Source organism: Lipophrys pholis, assembly GCF_963383615.2.
Source record: "Lipophrys pholis genome assembly, chromosome: 11".
Taxonomy (NCBI): Eukaryota; Metazoa; Chordata; class Actinopteri; order Blenniiformes; family Blenniidae; genus Lipophrys; species Lipophrys pholis.
The window spans coordinates 23,135,685-23,150,973 of NC_137631.1; the positions used below are offsets into that span (position 1 = coordinate 23,135,685).

The following is a 15,289-nucleotide window of genomic DNA, read 5'->3' on the forward strand; positions in this document are numbered from 1 at the left end:
TGATCACGGTGTTCTGGTGTACAGCTGTGAGGAATTGGAGGAGCTGATAACATGCTGGCATGTGGGCTCACCTGTTTTTTGTTGTTGTTTTATTTAATGTGTGTGTGTGTGTGTGTGTGTGTGTGTGTGTGTAGGGGGGGGGGGGGGGAGTAAGTGCTTTTCTATCTGCTACAGGCAGCAGGAGTGTTGTCGACCACAAAAAAGTCCAGATGTAATCTTTGTTATCTCCAAAACTATTTCATTGTGAGGCTGTCGGGGGCATCTGGTGGAAAGCGAGTTGCCGGTTGCACCGATATGTCCTGAACTTTTAAAGGCTTTGTCACCGTCACCATCTGCTGATTTACAATGCAGGGACACCGAAAGAGCGACCTGCAGCGATGTGGGCTCAAATCCTCTCCACCTGTCACCTTTCTTACAATTCTCAGTCTGAAAAATATAAATGCCCCAAGAAGTAGCAACAAATGGTTAAAAAAGAAAAGTTGCAAATGGCTTAATTCATGAGCGTTACAAAGCAGTAAAACGAGAAGAGCGGGAGGCGTCTGCACCCCGAGCAGAAGGCAGAGTTTTCGTGTGTGTGTGTGTGTGTGTGTGTGTGTGTGTGTGTGTGTGTGTGTGTGTGTGTGTGTGTGTGTGTGTGTGTGTGTGTGTGTGTGTGTGTGTGTGTGTGTGTGTGTGTGTGTGTGTGTGTGTGTGTGTGTGTGTGTACATATACAGCTCAGAAGGCACAGCTCTCAGCCAATATAATGTGTGTGTGTGTGTGTGTGTGAGGCCAGAAAAAAACAAACAAATGTAGCCGGTGTGTGTCGCAAATAGAGCAGCTGTAGGCGAGAGATTTCCGGGAGCAGGACAAGGCACAAAAGCGTGTGTGTGTGTGTGTGTGTGTGTGTGTGTGTGTGTGTGTGTGTGTGTCAAAAGGGGTGAAAAAACAAAAACAAACAAAGGATGAGTCTTAAAAATGAGCCCAGCTCAACACCGTAGCATCACTTAATATCTGTCGGTGTGCAAAGCGGAAATAGAAACACTGACATTAGATCAAATACAAATGTAGACGTTACAACAACACAAAGGAAAGCTGGTGTCACAGGAGGCGTATGACTTCACACTGCCTGCAGGGGGCAGTGTGACACCCACCAACCCTGTTCTTTGTAACTCCACCTGCACTTAAAAAATATATCAGCTTTGTGTACGTTTTTAACAACAGACGTGCAATAAACACATGAATGTAGCACTCTCAGTTCCTATGCAGCTTTAACTCAAATCTTTTAACCTTTTCTAAGTAAAGAAAATTGTGACATTTAACTCATTGTTAAAACAGGTTCGGAGCTACAAAGTTTCTATCTTGCAGCGCTAAAGAAGCAGTCTTACCACAGGATCTGAAAAGAGAAAAACATTTTCATACAGCAGCCTCACACTTCTGATGCAACAAATTGGCTAAATTTACAAGCTCAGTGAAGATAAAACAGCTGAGGCGTTTTTTTCCAAACTTTAAAGGCACCCTGTGGAGTCCCTGCGCTCATTGGCTGGTAATTATCCAAACTCAATGTGGGCATCCTTGACATAAAAAAAATATATAAAAAAAATAACATCAACACTTGAATTAGTTTTATGCTTGACGCATTTATAAAACTGACTTTAAAAAGTATATATTTGTCCTGGCATTGTTTGGCATGCATGAGTACCTGCAAGCTGTCTCTTTCCTCCTCCTCATTTTTCTGCAGTGGCTGACTCCAAATGTACAAGCAGACACCCACAAACAGAAGTGCAACGCACTCACTTCATAATCTCATTTTGACTCTGAATTAATGAGATCATCTGTAGAAATATCACTCCGCAGTTACACTTGTGGTGGACGACTCCACAGGGTACCTTTTATGTTGCATGTATGTGGTTTATTTAGTCAAATGTATTTGGAGATACAGTTTTGAGGGCTGTAAGATGCAATGTGGTTATTCAACATTTCTCTTAACCAGAGCCTGTAGCTGACAACAGTGTTGGTAAATAAAGTTCCGTTTTAAAAGCCTGAACTCCCAGAATTTTCTCTAAATAACTCCTAAATCACAGATTAGCTGGTGAGGCTTAATAATAATCATTGTAAACATATGGTGAAATGAGAGAAATCATTCATAAACAAAGATTATAATAAAGTTTCATCTTTTTTTTTTTTTTTAGAGCTACGAGATGGTGGAAAAACTGCTTATATCCAGACAGAACATGCAGTAATTTTATTCTGCATGTCTGCACACCTGTATAGGGACCCAGAGTACTTTTCTTCATGATGAACACGTCTCTATCCTGTGATAGCTGGATGGATTTACAGCCTCAGCTCAAACCAAATAATAGCTTCCCACTGTTGTGGTTGTTTTTCTCACAGAAATTCTGGCTCCTGTTCCTGGTTGGATACATAAATATCCGACTATGGGGGGATATGGATGTGTGGATGATGATGATGATGATGATGATGATGATGATGATTCTGATGCCAAATGACAGCAGAAACTACTATAGTGCTGTTCAGGTGGGAAAGAAAGTCTGATCTGAGCTGAGGGTTTGAATTCAACCAGAAACTTCAGGCAAGAGCTTAAAGAAAGAAAAAAAAAACGTTGAAAGCTGCACTCTCTCGGAGGGGGGAAGAGGAAGGAATATATCGTCATCCTGATACCAAAAAAATTACACACAACACAAACCACAGGACATGAAGTGCAGTTTTGTGTATGGAGGTGAAGTCTAAGGCGTCTGGTGGCTCCGCCCCCTTCAGACTGAGCTGAAGTTTTAATTGGCTGAGCAGGGAACGGGAGCTAGTGGTTAATGAAGCTGAGCTGCAGACAAGTTAGGTAATCCCGAGATCCTCTGGGGTTTTCTTTCACCCCATCATACGGGCCTTAATCTGTGGGAGAAATGCTTCTTACGGGAGTGTGGCTGGAGAGTTCAGGGTTTGTGAGACAGAAGAGAAGCGGACAAGGTGAGCTCGGTACAGTTTGAGCGTGCGAGTGTTCCCGCACACAAACCCATCGCTGACCAACTTCAGAAACACTCAAGCGAGTGATGTCTTCCTCACGCCGGCTTTTTTTTTTTTTTTTCCCTTGCCCCAGCTTTCCACCTCCAGTCCTCCTCTCCCAAATTAGACCCTGACGGACCACATGGGGATTACGCTGCGGTCCAGAAACCAGCATGCCTCCATCCAAAACATGAAATCCCAGGAGGAGGACTTTTGGCCTCGTTAAGAGTCCAGCACAGTCAAATCAACGCTCTTCCCAGAACATTTTCTTCTTGCAGCGTCCGGATGTGAAGACTGCAGGAGGCTCGTGGTCGCTCTGGCTACATACACTGAGGCTTGTGCTGCAGTGATCTCTCTGAGTCACAGTGGCTGGAAGGCAAATGTCTTGATTGTGGTCCTGTGAGTCTGCTGGATGGTGCTAAAGCCCGGTAAGCACCCGGGGACCCGCTGAGGACAGTCAGATGCTGTAAAGTCTCATAAGGATCTGCTTTACAACCCATCGCACAGTCTGACAAAGTCCTTGTAATGCTGTCGTCTGTGGCAGAACGCCAATAAAGTAGAGTTACGACAGCACAAAGTGTCGGGAGACGTTTGGCCTCATACAGGATCTGAAGAGAGCAATTCCTTTGCCAGTAGGGGCAGATCACAACTGAGGTGCAGTTCAAAACTGCAAAAGTGGTCCAAAGATCCCCTCAGACATGAAGCACAACCTTGTCTGCAGACTTTCTAAGTTTAACGACATCCTGAAGGTTAAATTGCACATTCAAGCAAAAACAAATGCAGATGGATCCGTCTGTGTGGTGTTTTTCAGAGAGGAGCATACTGTACTTTTTGATAATAAATGAACATTAAAAAGTCATCCGATGTGAACATTTCCACTGAATTCAACCCAGAAGTGGGACATTTGTTGGTGAGATCTTTATTTCCTCCAGCTGCCGAGAGGCTGATGGGGCTGATGGGGTATAATCGGGTGAGTTGTCCTTCTGTCCAGCACTTTCCTGGTTGTCGCTCTTGAGTTCACGCTGAAAGAGCTCAGTGACCTTGTCTTTCAGTCTTAATACTGCCAATGTGAGCTGAATTCCCCCCTTGCCTCTGACCCTTTCACTTCAATCTAATTGAAGGCTCAACTCACTCTTCCAGACCGCTCCGAGATAAGACGAAGAAGGTTTACATCTCCTTGCACGTGGTTCCTAAGAGTCTGCACCATGTGGCCGTTATGTATCAACTTCCTCGGCTGGAAACTGGTGCAGATAAGTGGGAGCGGCGATATTAAACACACTGTGAGAAGCCTGAACAGTCACCAAACCAGCCTTCCGACATAAAAACAACACTGCATCCGCCGCCTATTTCCCAGGGAACACTGTGATCTTGCCGGCCTTGGCCAGCCGCTCGATGATCTGGGCTTCGTAGTCCGCGTCGTGCACGCCCGTCTTCCTGAACTCTCCGGAGTAGCGGTTTTGCTCCCAGTAGTGGTGCCAGTTCCCACGGCTGTCCGCCCCAAAACCGAACACATTCACCTGGTGGAGGGTGGAACACTGTGTGTTACAGAACGAGCCTCATGGCTTCAATTTCCAAGGCAAATCTCTGAAAGGTCAGTTTTCTGGTCAACATTCCCTCGTAATTTACTGTACCTTCATAGTACAATTGAGTACATACACAGCAGGGAAAACAATTTCAAAAAGATTTTAAAAACAAATTACAATTTATTCTGCTCTGTCCCTGGTCTCTGATCCACTTGGCTATGACTTTATGTGATCTAACTACTAGACTGGAAAATGCAAGACATCACTTCACATCCATAGAGGATGGAAGCAAAAAGACAGCACAATTTCAAATATTTCTTCTTTTTTACATTTATTTGGTGAATAACCCAGAAAAATGAGAAAACAATTACAGACCGACATCCCTTTGTTCTCATTTTCCAATTCTCTTCAATTTACCCTCAAAACATCCTACCAATAGCCTAGTTGGTAATAAAAGTCAAATTAAAAACAAACTACTAAGTTAAGAAAAATTTGAATAAAACAACATTAAATGCATTAAATTATACTAAAACTAAGCTTATTTTAATCACTTCTATAGAATTGAATAAAATTATTTTAAATTACATTGTTCTAATCATTCTAATTATCCCAAATCTGTTCTAAATTTATACACCTGACAAAAATTAAACACTAAAAACAAAAGGCAGCATCAATGCAGTTATCGTCATCCATGACGCAAAATGTTTTAAAGATCTCTCTTGACACCCTCTTGACACAGAATAGTTTCATCATGTTGTAGGAATTCAGAGTACGTGTTAAAATCACATAGTGCGAAGAGACAAGCGAGGAACTGACCTCATCACAGACGTGCAGGGCAAAGAACAGCACCAGCATGCCGGTGGAGGGGTAGCGGCCATGATGCCTGGTCCAGCGGTCGTGGATGTATTTGAAGAATGCCGGGTTGAAGATCTGGACCTGAGAATGAAATTTAGTGTAAATCAAATGGACTTTAACTTTGCACAACACGTGTCCACGATCAAACCTAAAGTCTTTATTCGTTACAAACGCAGCCAAGCTAAATGGCCGGTCTCTGTGCGGGGCTCACATGGTGACCCTCTCAGCATCCAAAACCACGATAAAGGAAAAACTCAAAACATTTACTCAAGTCGAAGTATTGTTACTTCACCAAAATATTCTCATGCAAATAGAGCAAAAGTATGGTAAAAATTTACTAGACAAGAGTAATGAAGTACCTGGATTAAAAGCTATTAAGTAGTGAATAATTGGTGAGGAGTTTATTAAATTCAATTGAGATATGTAAAGTTAGATACGACACAACATTATATCTTGTATTTTGGTAACATGCGATGAATAAATATTCACCAAATAACACTTTGTTGACACTTCAGCCAAAAGATTTTCAGAAATGTTTTGGCACAGCTGTGTTTTTACGCCCACACACTCTTGTCAGATACTCTTTTTTTCTTATCATTTTTGAAACCTTGTACACAGCACTGACAATTTACTTAGAATTCGAAGTAATGGTAAAAAAAACAAAAAAACAAATTAACGGATTGGATGTAAATTAAACTCAAGCCCAAAGTTTTATGTAAAAACATACTTTTTAATGTTTGTTTTTACAGGCTGACCTCTTGTGTCTCAGCCACTTATTTTCCCAAAACCTCCCTCTCAATTGGGATTGAAAGCTTTTGCGCAGATATTAATGCAGTCGTACAGTTTACGATAACCTTGTGTAAATCAGAGCTGCTGCATATTCAAAGGGTTCCACCGAACAAGAAAAAGCTTTGCAGAGTTGAGTTTTAATACGCCCCGCGGTTTGGATCACAAGTGAGAGATTAAAGTGGTTCTCAGCTGAGTGGTAATTACAAATTCGTCAGCTCCCTGCAGGTGATCTTCAGTCCCGCCAAACAAGGAGGCTTGTTCAGGCTGCTCAGAAAGCCACGGTGGGGGAATGAATCTTACAAATCGAGATTTCTGGGTCGGCCCCGGAGTCCCTGTCCGGTCGCAAAGATATTGGCAAAGTCTTCACGTGGCGGGGATTAGTTTGAGTTTATTTATTTTTCGTGGATTAAAGAGCGAGAGGAAGATTATTGAAAACAAAGGAAAGGTTTTTAATCTAACTATAATCCCTCATCAACAATGGGGAGGGGGATGATATAATTGCGGCATGGCAGGGTCAGTGTGTGTGTGTGTGTGTGTGTGTGTGTGTGTGTGTGTGTGTGTGTGTGTGTGTGTGTGTGTGTGTGTGTGTGTGTGTGTGTGTGTGTGTGTGTGTGTGTGTGTGTGTGTGTGTGTGTGTGTGAGAGTGAGTGAGTGAAAATGGCTTAAATTGATTGCAGTGAGGGTTGAACATACACACCTTGTCTTTATCTACACGGAGGAACTGCTTCACTGGAGCGTAAGTACTGAGAGAGAGAGAGAGAGAGAGAGAGAGAGAGAGAGAGAGAGAGAGAGAGATTAAGTACATTCAATCAGTCGTTCTTCTGATTGCTACAGCTATGAATTCTGAGTGATTGACGTCTGACAGATTGTTCCAGGTCGATACCACCCTGGCTTCTCACATCTATACTGTGTGTGTGTGTGTGTGTGTGTGTGTGTGTGTGTGTGTGTGTGTGTGTGTGTGTGTGTGTGTGTGTGTGTGTGTGTGTGTGTGTGTGTGTGTGTGTGTGTGTGTGTGTGTGTGTGTGTGTGTGTGTGTGTGTTTGTAAGCATCCCAATGTTCCTACACTGCAGTAAAGGCCTCATCCATTCATATATGTGTTAATCTGTGCTTATGCATTTATGCGTGCATGCGCGTGGTCTTACAATCGAATCTGGCCGGTGGAGAGAGCGCTGGTGATCCAGACCAGGTCCAGCGTCTTGAAGGGAACCAGGACGAAGCTGACGTTGGCCGCCAGGTTCTTGGCGCTCTCCGGGTACATGAAGTGGTGGGTGGTATGGCTGCCCGCGTCTTCCTCGTAGCCCACCGTGGGGGCCAGATTGATTCTGCCGGAGGAGGGGGGGGGGGGGTTGTGAGAATCGTATATCCGGCTGATGTGTGGGGTCGCTGATTGCAGCTCCAGCTTGTGTCAAAAAGTCGCCAAAACTGTTGCGCACTGATTTCTTTCAGGCTGACCGTTGGCATTGTGAAGTTTTTTTACTTTGGAAATCAAGTTTTTGATGGAAAAGTTCCTTTTCTGCTCTATGACCTTTAAACTTTTTCAATTTCTCATTGTTTCATCAGGTGTGGGAGCCACAGTTGAAGCGGGAAAAGCATCCAGTGTAAAAAATAAATAAAAAAACAATCTAGACGAGTCTATAAAGAGATTTGATGAATTCCTTTTGCTGCTTTTCTTAGAAATAAAACAAATTTTTGCAGGTTGCGTACAGTTTGCTTATTAAAAATCAGACAATATTCATTCATTGAGGATACAAACAGATAAAAAATAATATTTTTAGACAATGGATGGAAAACACATATTTGAGGAGAACATGCAAACTCTCAAATCAATATGTAAGTGTGTTACATCTATTTTAGATAATGGGTAGGACAAAAATAAAAATATGCATGGACAGGGAGACCATGCAAACTCACACTGAAAGGTTTTGGAGCACAGAACCAAACTGGAGAGATTCGCTTTGTTTCCTTGTGAAGTTTTCTTCACACGTCACTGAACCTCCTGCAACGTCTTTTAGGATTGAGCAAACTCTACACTTGCACACACATCCAGGTTCACCTTATAGCTTTAACAGCTGCTGCTTTCAAGATTTTTCAACAGCATATGTCGTAATTATTTTCTTCAGCGCAACCTTCAGTCACACGGTAACTAAACTACTCGACTGTATTCACTATACGGCAGACGTGAGTCACTGTCTGGAGGAGGGATGTGTATCTAAAAGGTGCACTTGGAGGAAAAAAAAGTGGTGAGTGGCCACTGCTCCATACGGAAGTGAGCCAAACCGATGTGAGAAAAAGGCAGGCAGACAGGTGGTGGAGGAGTGAACTAAAAACAAATGCAAACACTGCACCAAGACATTGCAGGCTGCTCACACACTAGACTATTGAGAAAGACACTATTCGCTTTAGCCCACATAAAAAAAAAACCAAACACACAAAATAAGTCACTCCCAGCAGCAGCGCGTGTCACAGACGCTCTGGGATACGATGTCGAGAAACAACAGTCCAGCTCCATGATCCATCACTGCTGCACAAAACAACATCTGAAACACAAAGGATTTATGTGCCTCTGTGCACGTGAGACACACAACCTGCATGTTCCCCAGACGTCCAGAGCCCAGTGGTGACCGCACGGGTCAGCCGACCTCTCCGCTAAGCAATGGGTAAACTCCAGAGGAACAGCACGGAACACTGAGATTAAATTTACTATCAGACACACACAACTGCTGTCTGTGTAAAAGCACGTCCCCACACACTCACACACACGTTATGTGCTTCCTTTTTTTTCCCCCCTCTTTTGAATAACAGTGCCCTTTCTCTCGGCTCTAATCCACACCGAGCCGTTTTGCAGAACAGGAGCAGTTTGTTGGCTGTTTTTCAGTCACGCTTTCATGATTTTTATTCTTCTAAACTCAAGAATAATTAGGACTGTGAACATTTCTGCAAAATTTCTGAATCAATCCTTTCAACTGAGCAGCTCATGAAAGCACAGCACATGTAGGCACCATTTATCACAGTTGCAATCCATACATCACAATCATTTTGTAATAAATGCAACGTTTCCTGAACAATCACCACAAAAAAATCAAACTTGTCCCCACAAGGATGTCAACTCACCATGATGTGAGCGCATGAATGGATACGTGCAGATAAAAGCAGGTAAAAAACAGAAATCATCCCTTATGTTCACCCACACTCGGTTTCTTCCCACAATAACTGTAACCACTTCTTGCTCGAGCGCTCGAGTTGAACCGTGCTATCAGCTTAGTCTGAACTCAGAACACGTCTTCCCCTTGGGTAGGCAACACAAGCACAGCGAGCTCCGAGTTTTTTTTCTGGGACCAACAAGTGAGAAGTCTACACACAAAACACACGTCTCACACACACACACACACACACACACACACACACACACACACACACACACACACACACACACACACACACACACACACACACACACACACACACACACACACACACACACACACACACACACACACACAGGGATGACAGTGACGATAGACCTTAAATGGCACACGCTGTGCAGAATAATAATCTCGTAATTTCCCCACATGAACTGTCTCTTCTCTCTGCAGATGTCTCGTCTCCCAGCCCCGGCCTTCGTCTTGCCATCTGATTTCATTTCTTTGAGCTTATCTGATGCGGCGGCCCCTCACATCTCCCCACTGCATCCTTCCCCGTCTCACCTCATGATGTAGTTGTGTTCGTCGATGGCCGCCCCGTATCCGGCCCCGCGGAGGTTTCCGGAGTTCCCCACCACTGCGCAGCGCAGGCATCGCCCCGGATCCCACGAGCCATACGGCGACCTTCCGGGGATCACCTGCGAGAGACGGCCAAGATTAAATCAAGCAGACGAGATTCCAGGTACGGGAGGAAATGAAATGGGACGCGAAGCGCGAGAATACTGAGGCACATAAAATAACCTGACCTGCAGCGGAGACTTAACTGTGAAAATACATCCTGCTCTCAATACCGGGGTGAATTCTTTATGAGAAGCGCCATGAAAAATACATGAACCACTTCTGGCCTCAGGAAGCCAAACTCAGCTATTTAAACACACAGACCTAAGGGAAACCTGTGTGCTGCGTTTAAAAGATAAATAAATAAAGAATAATGACACACATAAAATAGTGATGAGCCCAGTCAATGATGAAGTTAATTCCTAATAAAGACAATCTGTTCCCCTCAGCCTTTGCCCAAGAGTGTGTAGTAATGACTTGGCTGCTTGGAGAGCAGCACAGTAATGGAAAGATGAATTAATAATATAAAATACCTGGAACAACCTCAGCAGCACCTGCTGGATGCTGTGGGGTTTAAACTGGGGCTGCAGCATCTAGAGAGAGGGAGAGAGAAAGAGAAGGTATGGTGAGGTTGTGCAGTATCTCTGGTGAAGATAAATCGAACCTGACAACAGACTTTAAATTTAGTCGCCGGCGTTCATGTGCAAAAAAAAAAAAAGCAGGGTGCTTGTGTTGACCCGTGTGTGTGTGTGTGTGTGTGTGTGTGTGCGTGCGTGCGTGCGTGCGTGCGTGCGTGCGTGCGTGCGTGCGTGCGTGCGTGCGTGCGTGTGTGTTTTAGTTAGACTGACAGGATGCAGTCAGAGTGGGCGAGCTGCGGTCAGAGAAGCTGAGGTAATGCCATCAAAAAGGAGCTGAGTGACGGTGGGAAAACAAAACTGTGGGAGTGTACAAACACCCTGTAAACTCCTCATTTCACTCAAGGAAATTAGATCTTTTTTTTTTACAAACTCCTGAAGTCTGGCTGGTTTTCTTCAACGTAAATCCACAGTTGCAGATTCTGCGAGGTTCTTAAACCCTGTCTCATTCACGTAAAGACATTAAATTCCCCCAAAATGATTTGTGTTATTGCTGGTAAATATAATGAAGCTCTTGTATGTAAATGCAATAATATGTGATGTAACTATCTAATTTATTTTAACACATTTATCTCCATCCAGCTTCATTTAAACAAGGGGTGAGCTTTGTAGCTCTTTGTAACTCATACTTTGGCAGCACAGCCTAGAAAGTGAAAAAGCTAAGTTAAAAACTACACAAAAAACCTGTATCCATGAAAGTAAACAGAATACAACCACCTGCACAATTAAATGCAACACAAAAGTATAAACAAAAGTTCCGTCCGGATAATGGCGCATGTTGTTGAGGTCCTCCTCTCCTTTCACCTTCATCTCTTTTGTTCCTCTCTCCCACACACCAATCTTCGTTTTCACACTCTTTTGTCACCACTTCCTCTGCACCCACCATCGACCTTAATTCCCTTTTCTCCCAACGCAGACCTCATTCGCTTAAGATTTTCATTCACACACGGGCTCCAGCGGTCTTCCTGCCCTCATGTCTAATTCTTTTTCTTTAATTTCCCTCGCTCCCCCTTTGTTTCTCCTCTTCTTGTCTTTCTTCATCTCTATGCCTCTCAGGGATGTCCGTGCACCACACAGCTCATCAGCACTGATCAGAGACCATTAATCTTCCTTTTGCTCCCTGCGATTTAGTTTCTCATGCTCCGACATCTCTGTATTCATGTTCAATTCTACATATATATATATATTTATATAAATATATATATATATTAATTTTTTTGCCATCCTTGTTGGTCCCTGCTGGACGGGGTGACGCCTGAGCCAGCCTGTCATTCTGTGCCGCTGTTGTTCGGGGGGGGATGCAAACGTCTGGCAGATGTGTGACAGCAGCCAAGCCAAATGCCGTCTTGCGTCCATCGTCTCTGCTGACTCTTGAGGTTTGGGCTTCCTGGCACCTGCATCCAATAAAGTGACTTCTAGTTTCCCGCCAAATCAATAGCTCAACGCTGCTCTCAAGAGTCACACAAAGCAGTTTCAAGTTAAAAAGGAAGTGGATATTTTGTGGGCAAATTCCTACTCTAATAAAAAGAAATACCAAGGGGACGTTTAAATGAGAATAGACATTGAAACACTGGATCTGAATGATTAGTTTCCCTTCCAGAGGTTGTAACTTTTATTTCAGGCCATCCGAGCTTATCCACATGCCACGAGTGCCCCGGTCACCCTCTGTCGCTGGACCAATACAGCAGTACCACTAGTAACCATTAGGGGGCAATGTTGAGATTCTTAAAGATCTCAATGGACCTCCTACTGTGACTCTTTCCTATTATCAGTGCAAAATCCACCTGTCATCATCATAGTTGCCATCGGCTTTCTTCTTCTCTTTAAAAACAAAATCTACTTCTTCTTGGAATTTAGCCAGTATGTTGAGTGGCGCCCTCTGGTGGATCGAATGCCTAACGCTCATTCAAAAGCACTGACATATAAATTTAGAACATTTTTGGACTCAAGTGTGTCAAATTTAAAAAACCTGCTTTTTGTCCCGAAGAGATTCAAACGACCAATACGAGCCTGCAAAAAAATAAAGTGCATCACTTATGTGCAGTGAGTTGGAGTACAAGATGTTTTGCCAAGCAAAGACAAAACATCAGCATTCATCTGATCATGACAGATCTATTGATTTCTATTGATTTTATTGTATTGTATCTTTGAATAACCTGTGCATAACTGAACTTGATAAAACACAATTTTATCACGTAAAGCATGAATTTTAATTGCGTTCTTTGATTGTCGATTGGTAATTTGTCTTTTGGAAGCTTCCGAATATACTGTATATATATATATAAACAGTTGCCTAGTTAAGTTTTTATGGGTAGTAGAACATCTACATCTGATTGGCTGACTGGGATCTGTGTTGGCTTTTTCCATCATGAGCGAACACCCCAATGAATCAATACAAAAACACATTAAATAGTTGTTTAATTGCTTTCATTGTTTCAAATAATTCCCATTAGCTTCCAATTAAATGTGCTTATTTAGATTATTGGGAGAATACTAAGAAGTGATTACATATAAGCTGCTCATTTCATGCGTTCACTGTAGCACGTGAGGTTAAATGTCATATATTGACGTAGAAAAGGAATTGCTATGCCCTCGGTGAAAGGGAACTTTGGATGTTTTTCTTTCTTGAATAGAAAATTAAGTGTTAATCATTACACAAGTAGCTCGAGAAATTAAAATCTGAACTCTAACATGCAGTTAGATGGATGTCCAGTTTCCTTTAAGCAATTTTTCGATCTCAATTCTCTAAAACCGCAAACTATTGTAGAAATCACAAACTCAAGGGCTCTTAATCAACAAAAACTAGTGCCTGGATATTTATATTCTTAGATGGGAAAAGGTCTTTGTAAAAGAGGTTTAAACATAACTCAATGTTGCAAAACAAATAAGACTTTAAAATACTTATTTCACTGAAGGATTGAGCTCCTCATTCCCTCAGGCAGGCCTGCATAATAACACATTAGGTTTGATTGAAGAGCATACACTTCAATTACACGTACATATAATTGTTTGTTTTCATATCTTTACAGCACCGCTTGATTGGACCTGCGTAAAAAAACAAAACCAAAAAAAAACGGGCATGATGGAAGAAAGGAACAAAAGCAGTATATATTCCACTGCTCGGTTTGGTTACACTGACTTCTCCTGTATTAAAACCACTTCTCACTTTGGAGGAGAGAGAAACGACGTAACTGACCGGGGAGCACTTTGCACAGACACGTCTCGCTGGGAGTCACTGATGTCTGTTTCCTAAAACTATTTCACCAGGAAACAACCTGTTATGCTGTCCAACCACTCCCAGAAGCAGACGCCATAGCTTCTCGTCGTCGTTGACATTACAGAGCCCAAAAGCAATAGCGATCGTCTTGAGGTCTGCAACTAACCCAGCCCCCCACCCCATTTTCTCCTCTGTACCCGGCCAACCATTAACTTGCGTTCGGGAAACAAAATTGACTTCATTGATCCACGTTGTGCAGACCAGCTGCAATGTCAAACAATACGATATTGTATACCTGCTGCATTGTAAGGTCATTTTTTTTCACATGGACTATCTGCCAAAAACTCTCATGTAAGAGGGTCAGAGTAGCCAGCGTGGACCAATTAAAGCGTGTTGCTTCGAGAGAAAGGAAAAACAGAGGAGGGTGAAATGTGGTCGATTGCAGAATCACACTCGGCGAATTAAGCATGATTAGGGTGTATAATGACATACACATTATCAGGGCAGCCACTATGTTGTCGGTTTGAATTAAAATCCCAATTGAGGGTTCGTCGGGAACGTGTAGGCCCCCGTGCTTCTGGCAGGTCTAGAATAACATACACCCATCAGCCAGGACATTTTCAATCATCTGCCTATTGCTGTGTAGGTGCACCATTCAGTGCCAAAATGAAAACTCAAGACTTTCGATGGTGTGTTGCGGTATCTGACCTGATTCAATTGCTTTGAGAAACAAGAGCTACAGTGTTCGAGAAGGTCGGAACCTTGTTTCTAGCCATCACATCAAACTCGCTAACATTTAGGGCTTCAGGGTCCAGGATAAAGAGGTGATCACTGTTATTTACTCCTTTTGTCAGGGGTCAGAATTAGAGCAATCCTTCATATCTGACTTCATTCTTTCAACGTTACATCATTAAGTACAAAGACATCAATATATATGTCACATTTTGCATGTTTAACTGATATCGCTCAGCCGTATGCGTAATGTTATGGCTGATCAGTGCATTTAAGGTTTCAAACACAACAAATACAACACATTTATATCACAATAAACAATGCTAGATATATTCTCACAGCACTAATGGATGTTGGTTTCCAAAACCTTATTGCAGAGGACAGCTGTGAGAATTTCAATGCAACTTTTCATCAATAAGCAACCAAATTTCACAACACTGTTTGGAAAAAAGAAAGAAAAATTAAAAGCCTCCACTTCAAATTGAGTTTTGTGGCCGTGAGCTCCTCTTGCTGTTTGTCTAATGTTTTTTTTTTTCCACATTAGAACTCATAAAGGGAAAGCCACGCGGTATTTGATGTGATAATACTTTGATGTGATAACTCTGCGGGAAGTATTAAAACCTCCATCAGAGAGCTGTGAAAATGGACTTCATCCAAAATTTACAGAGACAACAGGTAAAGTAGCACACAGGCTGAGCTTGAATTAATTAGAGACCAGGGAAGACTCGGAAATAAAGGCCTGTCTGTGCAGACAATTTACATGATGTTTATTACATTTACAGTC

The 15,289-nt window shown here is 42.7% G+C and overlaps 1 protein-coding gene across 1 annotated transcript in view; it reads right to left on the minus strand.

The window, feature by feature from the left end:
• Nucleotides 1–2,167: 2,167 nt before the first annotated feature.
• The window catches only part of st3gal2 (ST3 beta-galactoside alpha-2,3-sialyltransferase 2), a 61,318-nt gene continuing 48,196 nt past the window's right edge, over nt 2,168–15,289 (minus strand). Inside the window, exons 3-8 of the mRNA XM_080475242.1 lie at nt 10,455–10,514; nt 9,868–10,001; nt 7,306–7,485; nt 6,860–6,905; nt 5,335–5,454; nt 2,168–4,512 (exon numbers count right to left, since the gene is read on the minus strand). Of these exons, the coding sequence (XP_080331368.1) occupies nt 4,339–4,512; nt 5,335–5,454; nt 6,860–6,905; nt 7,306–7,485; nt 9,868–10,001; nt 10,455–10,514 (714 nt within the window). The 3' untranslated portion in view covers nt 2,168–4,338. The remainder of the gene's footprint in view (nt 4,513–5,334; nt 5,455–6,859; nt 6,906–7,305; nt 7,486–9,867; nt 10,002–10,454; nt 10,515–15,289) is intronic.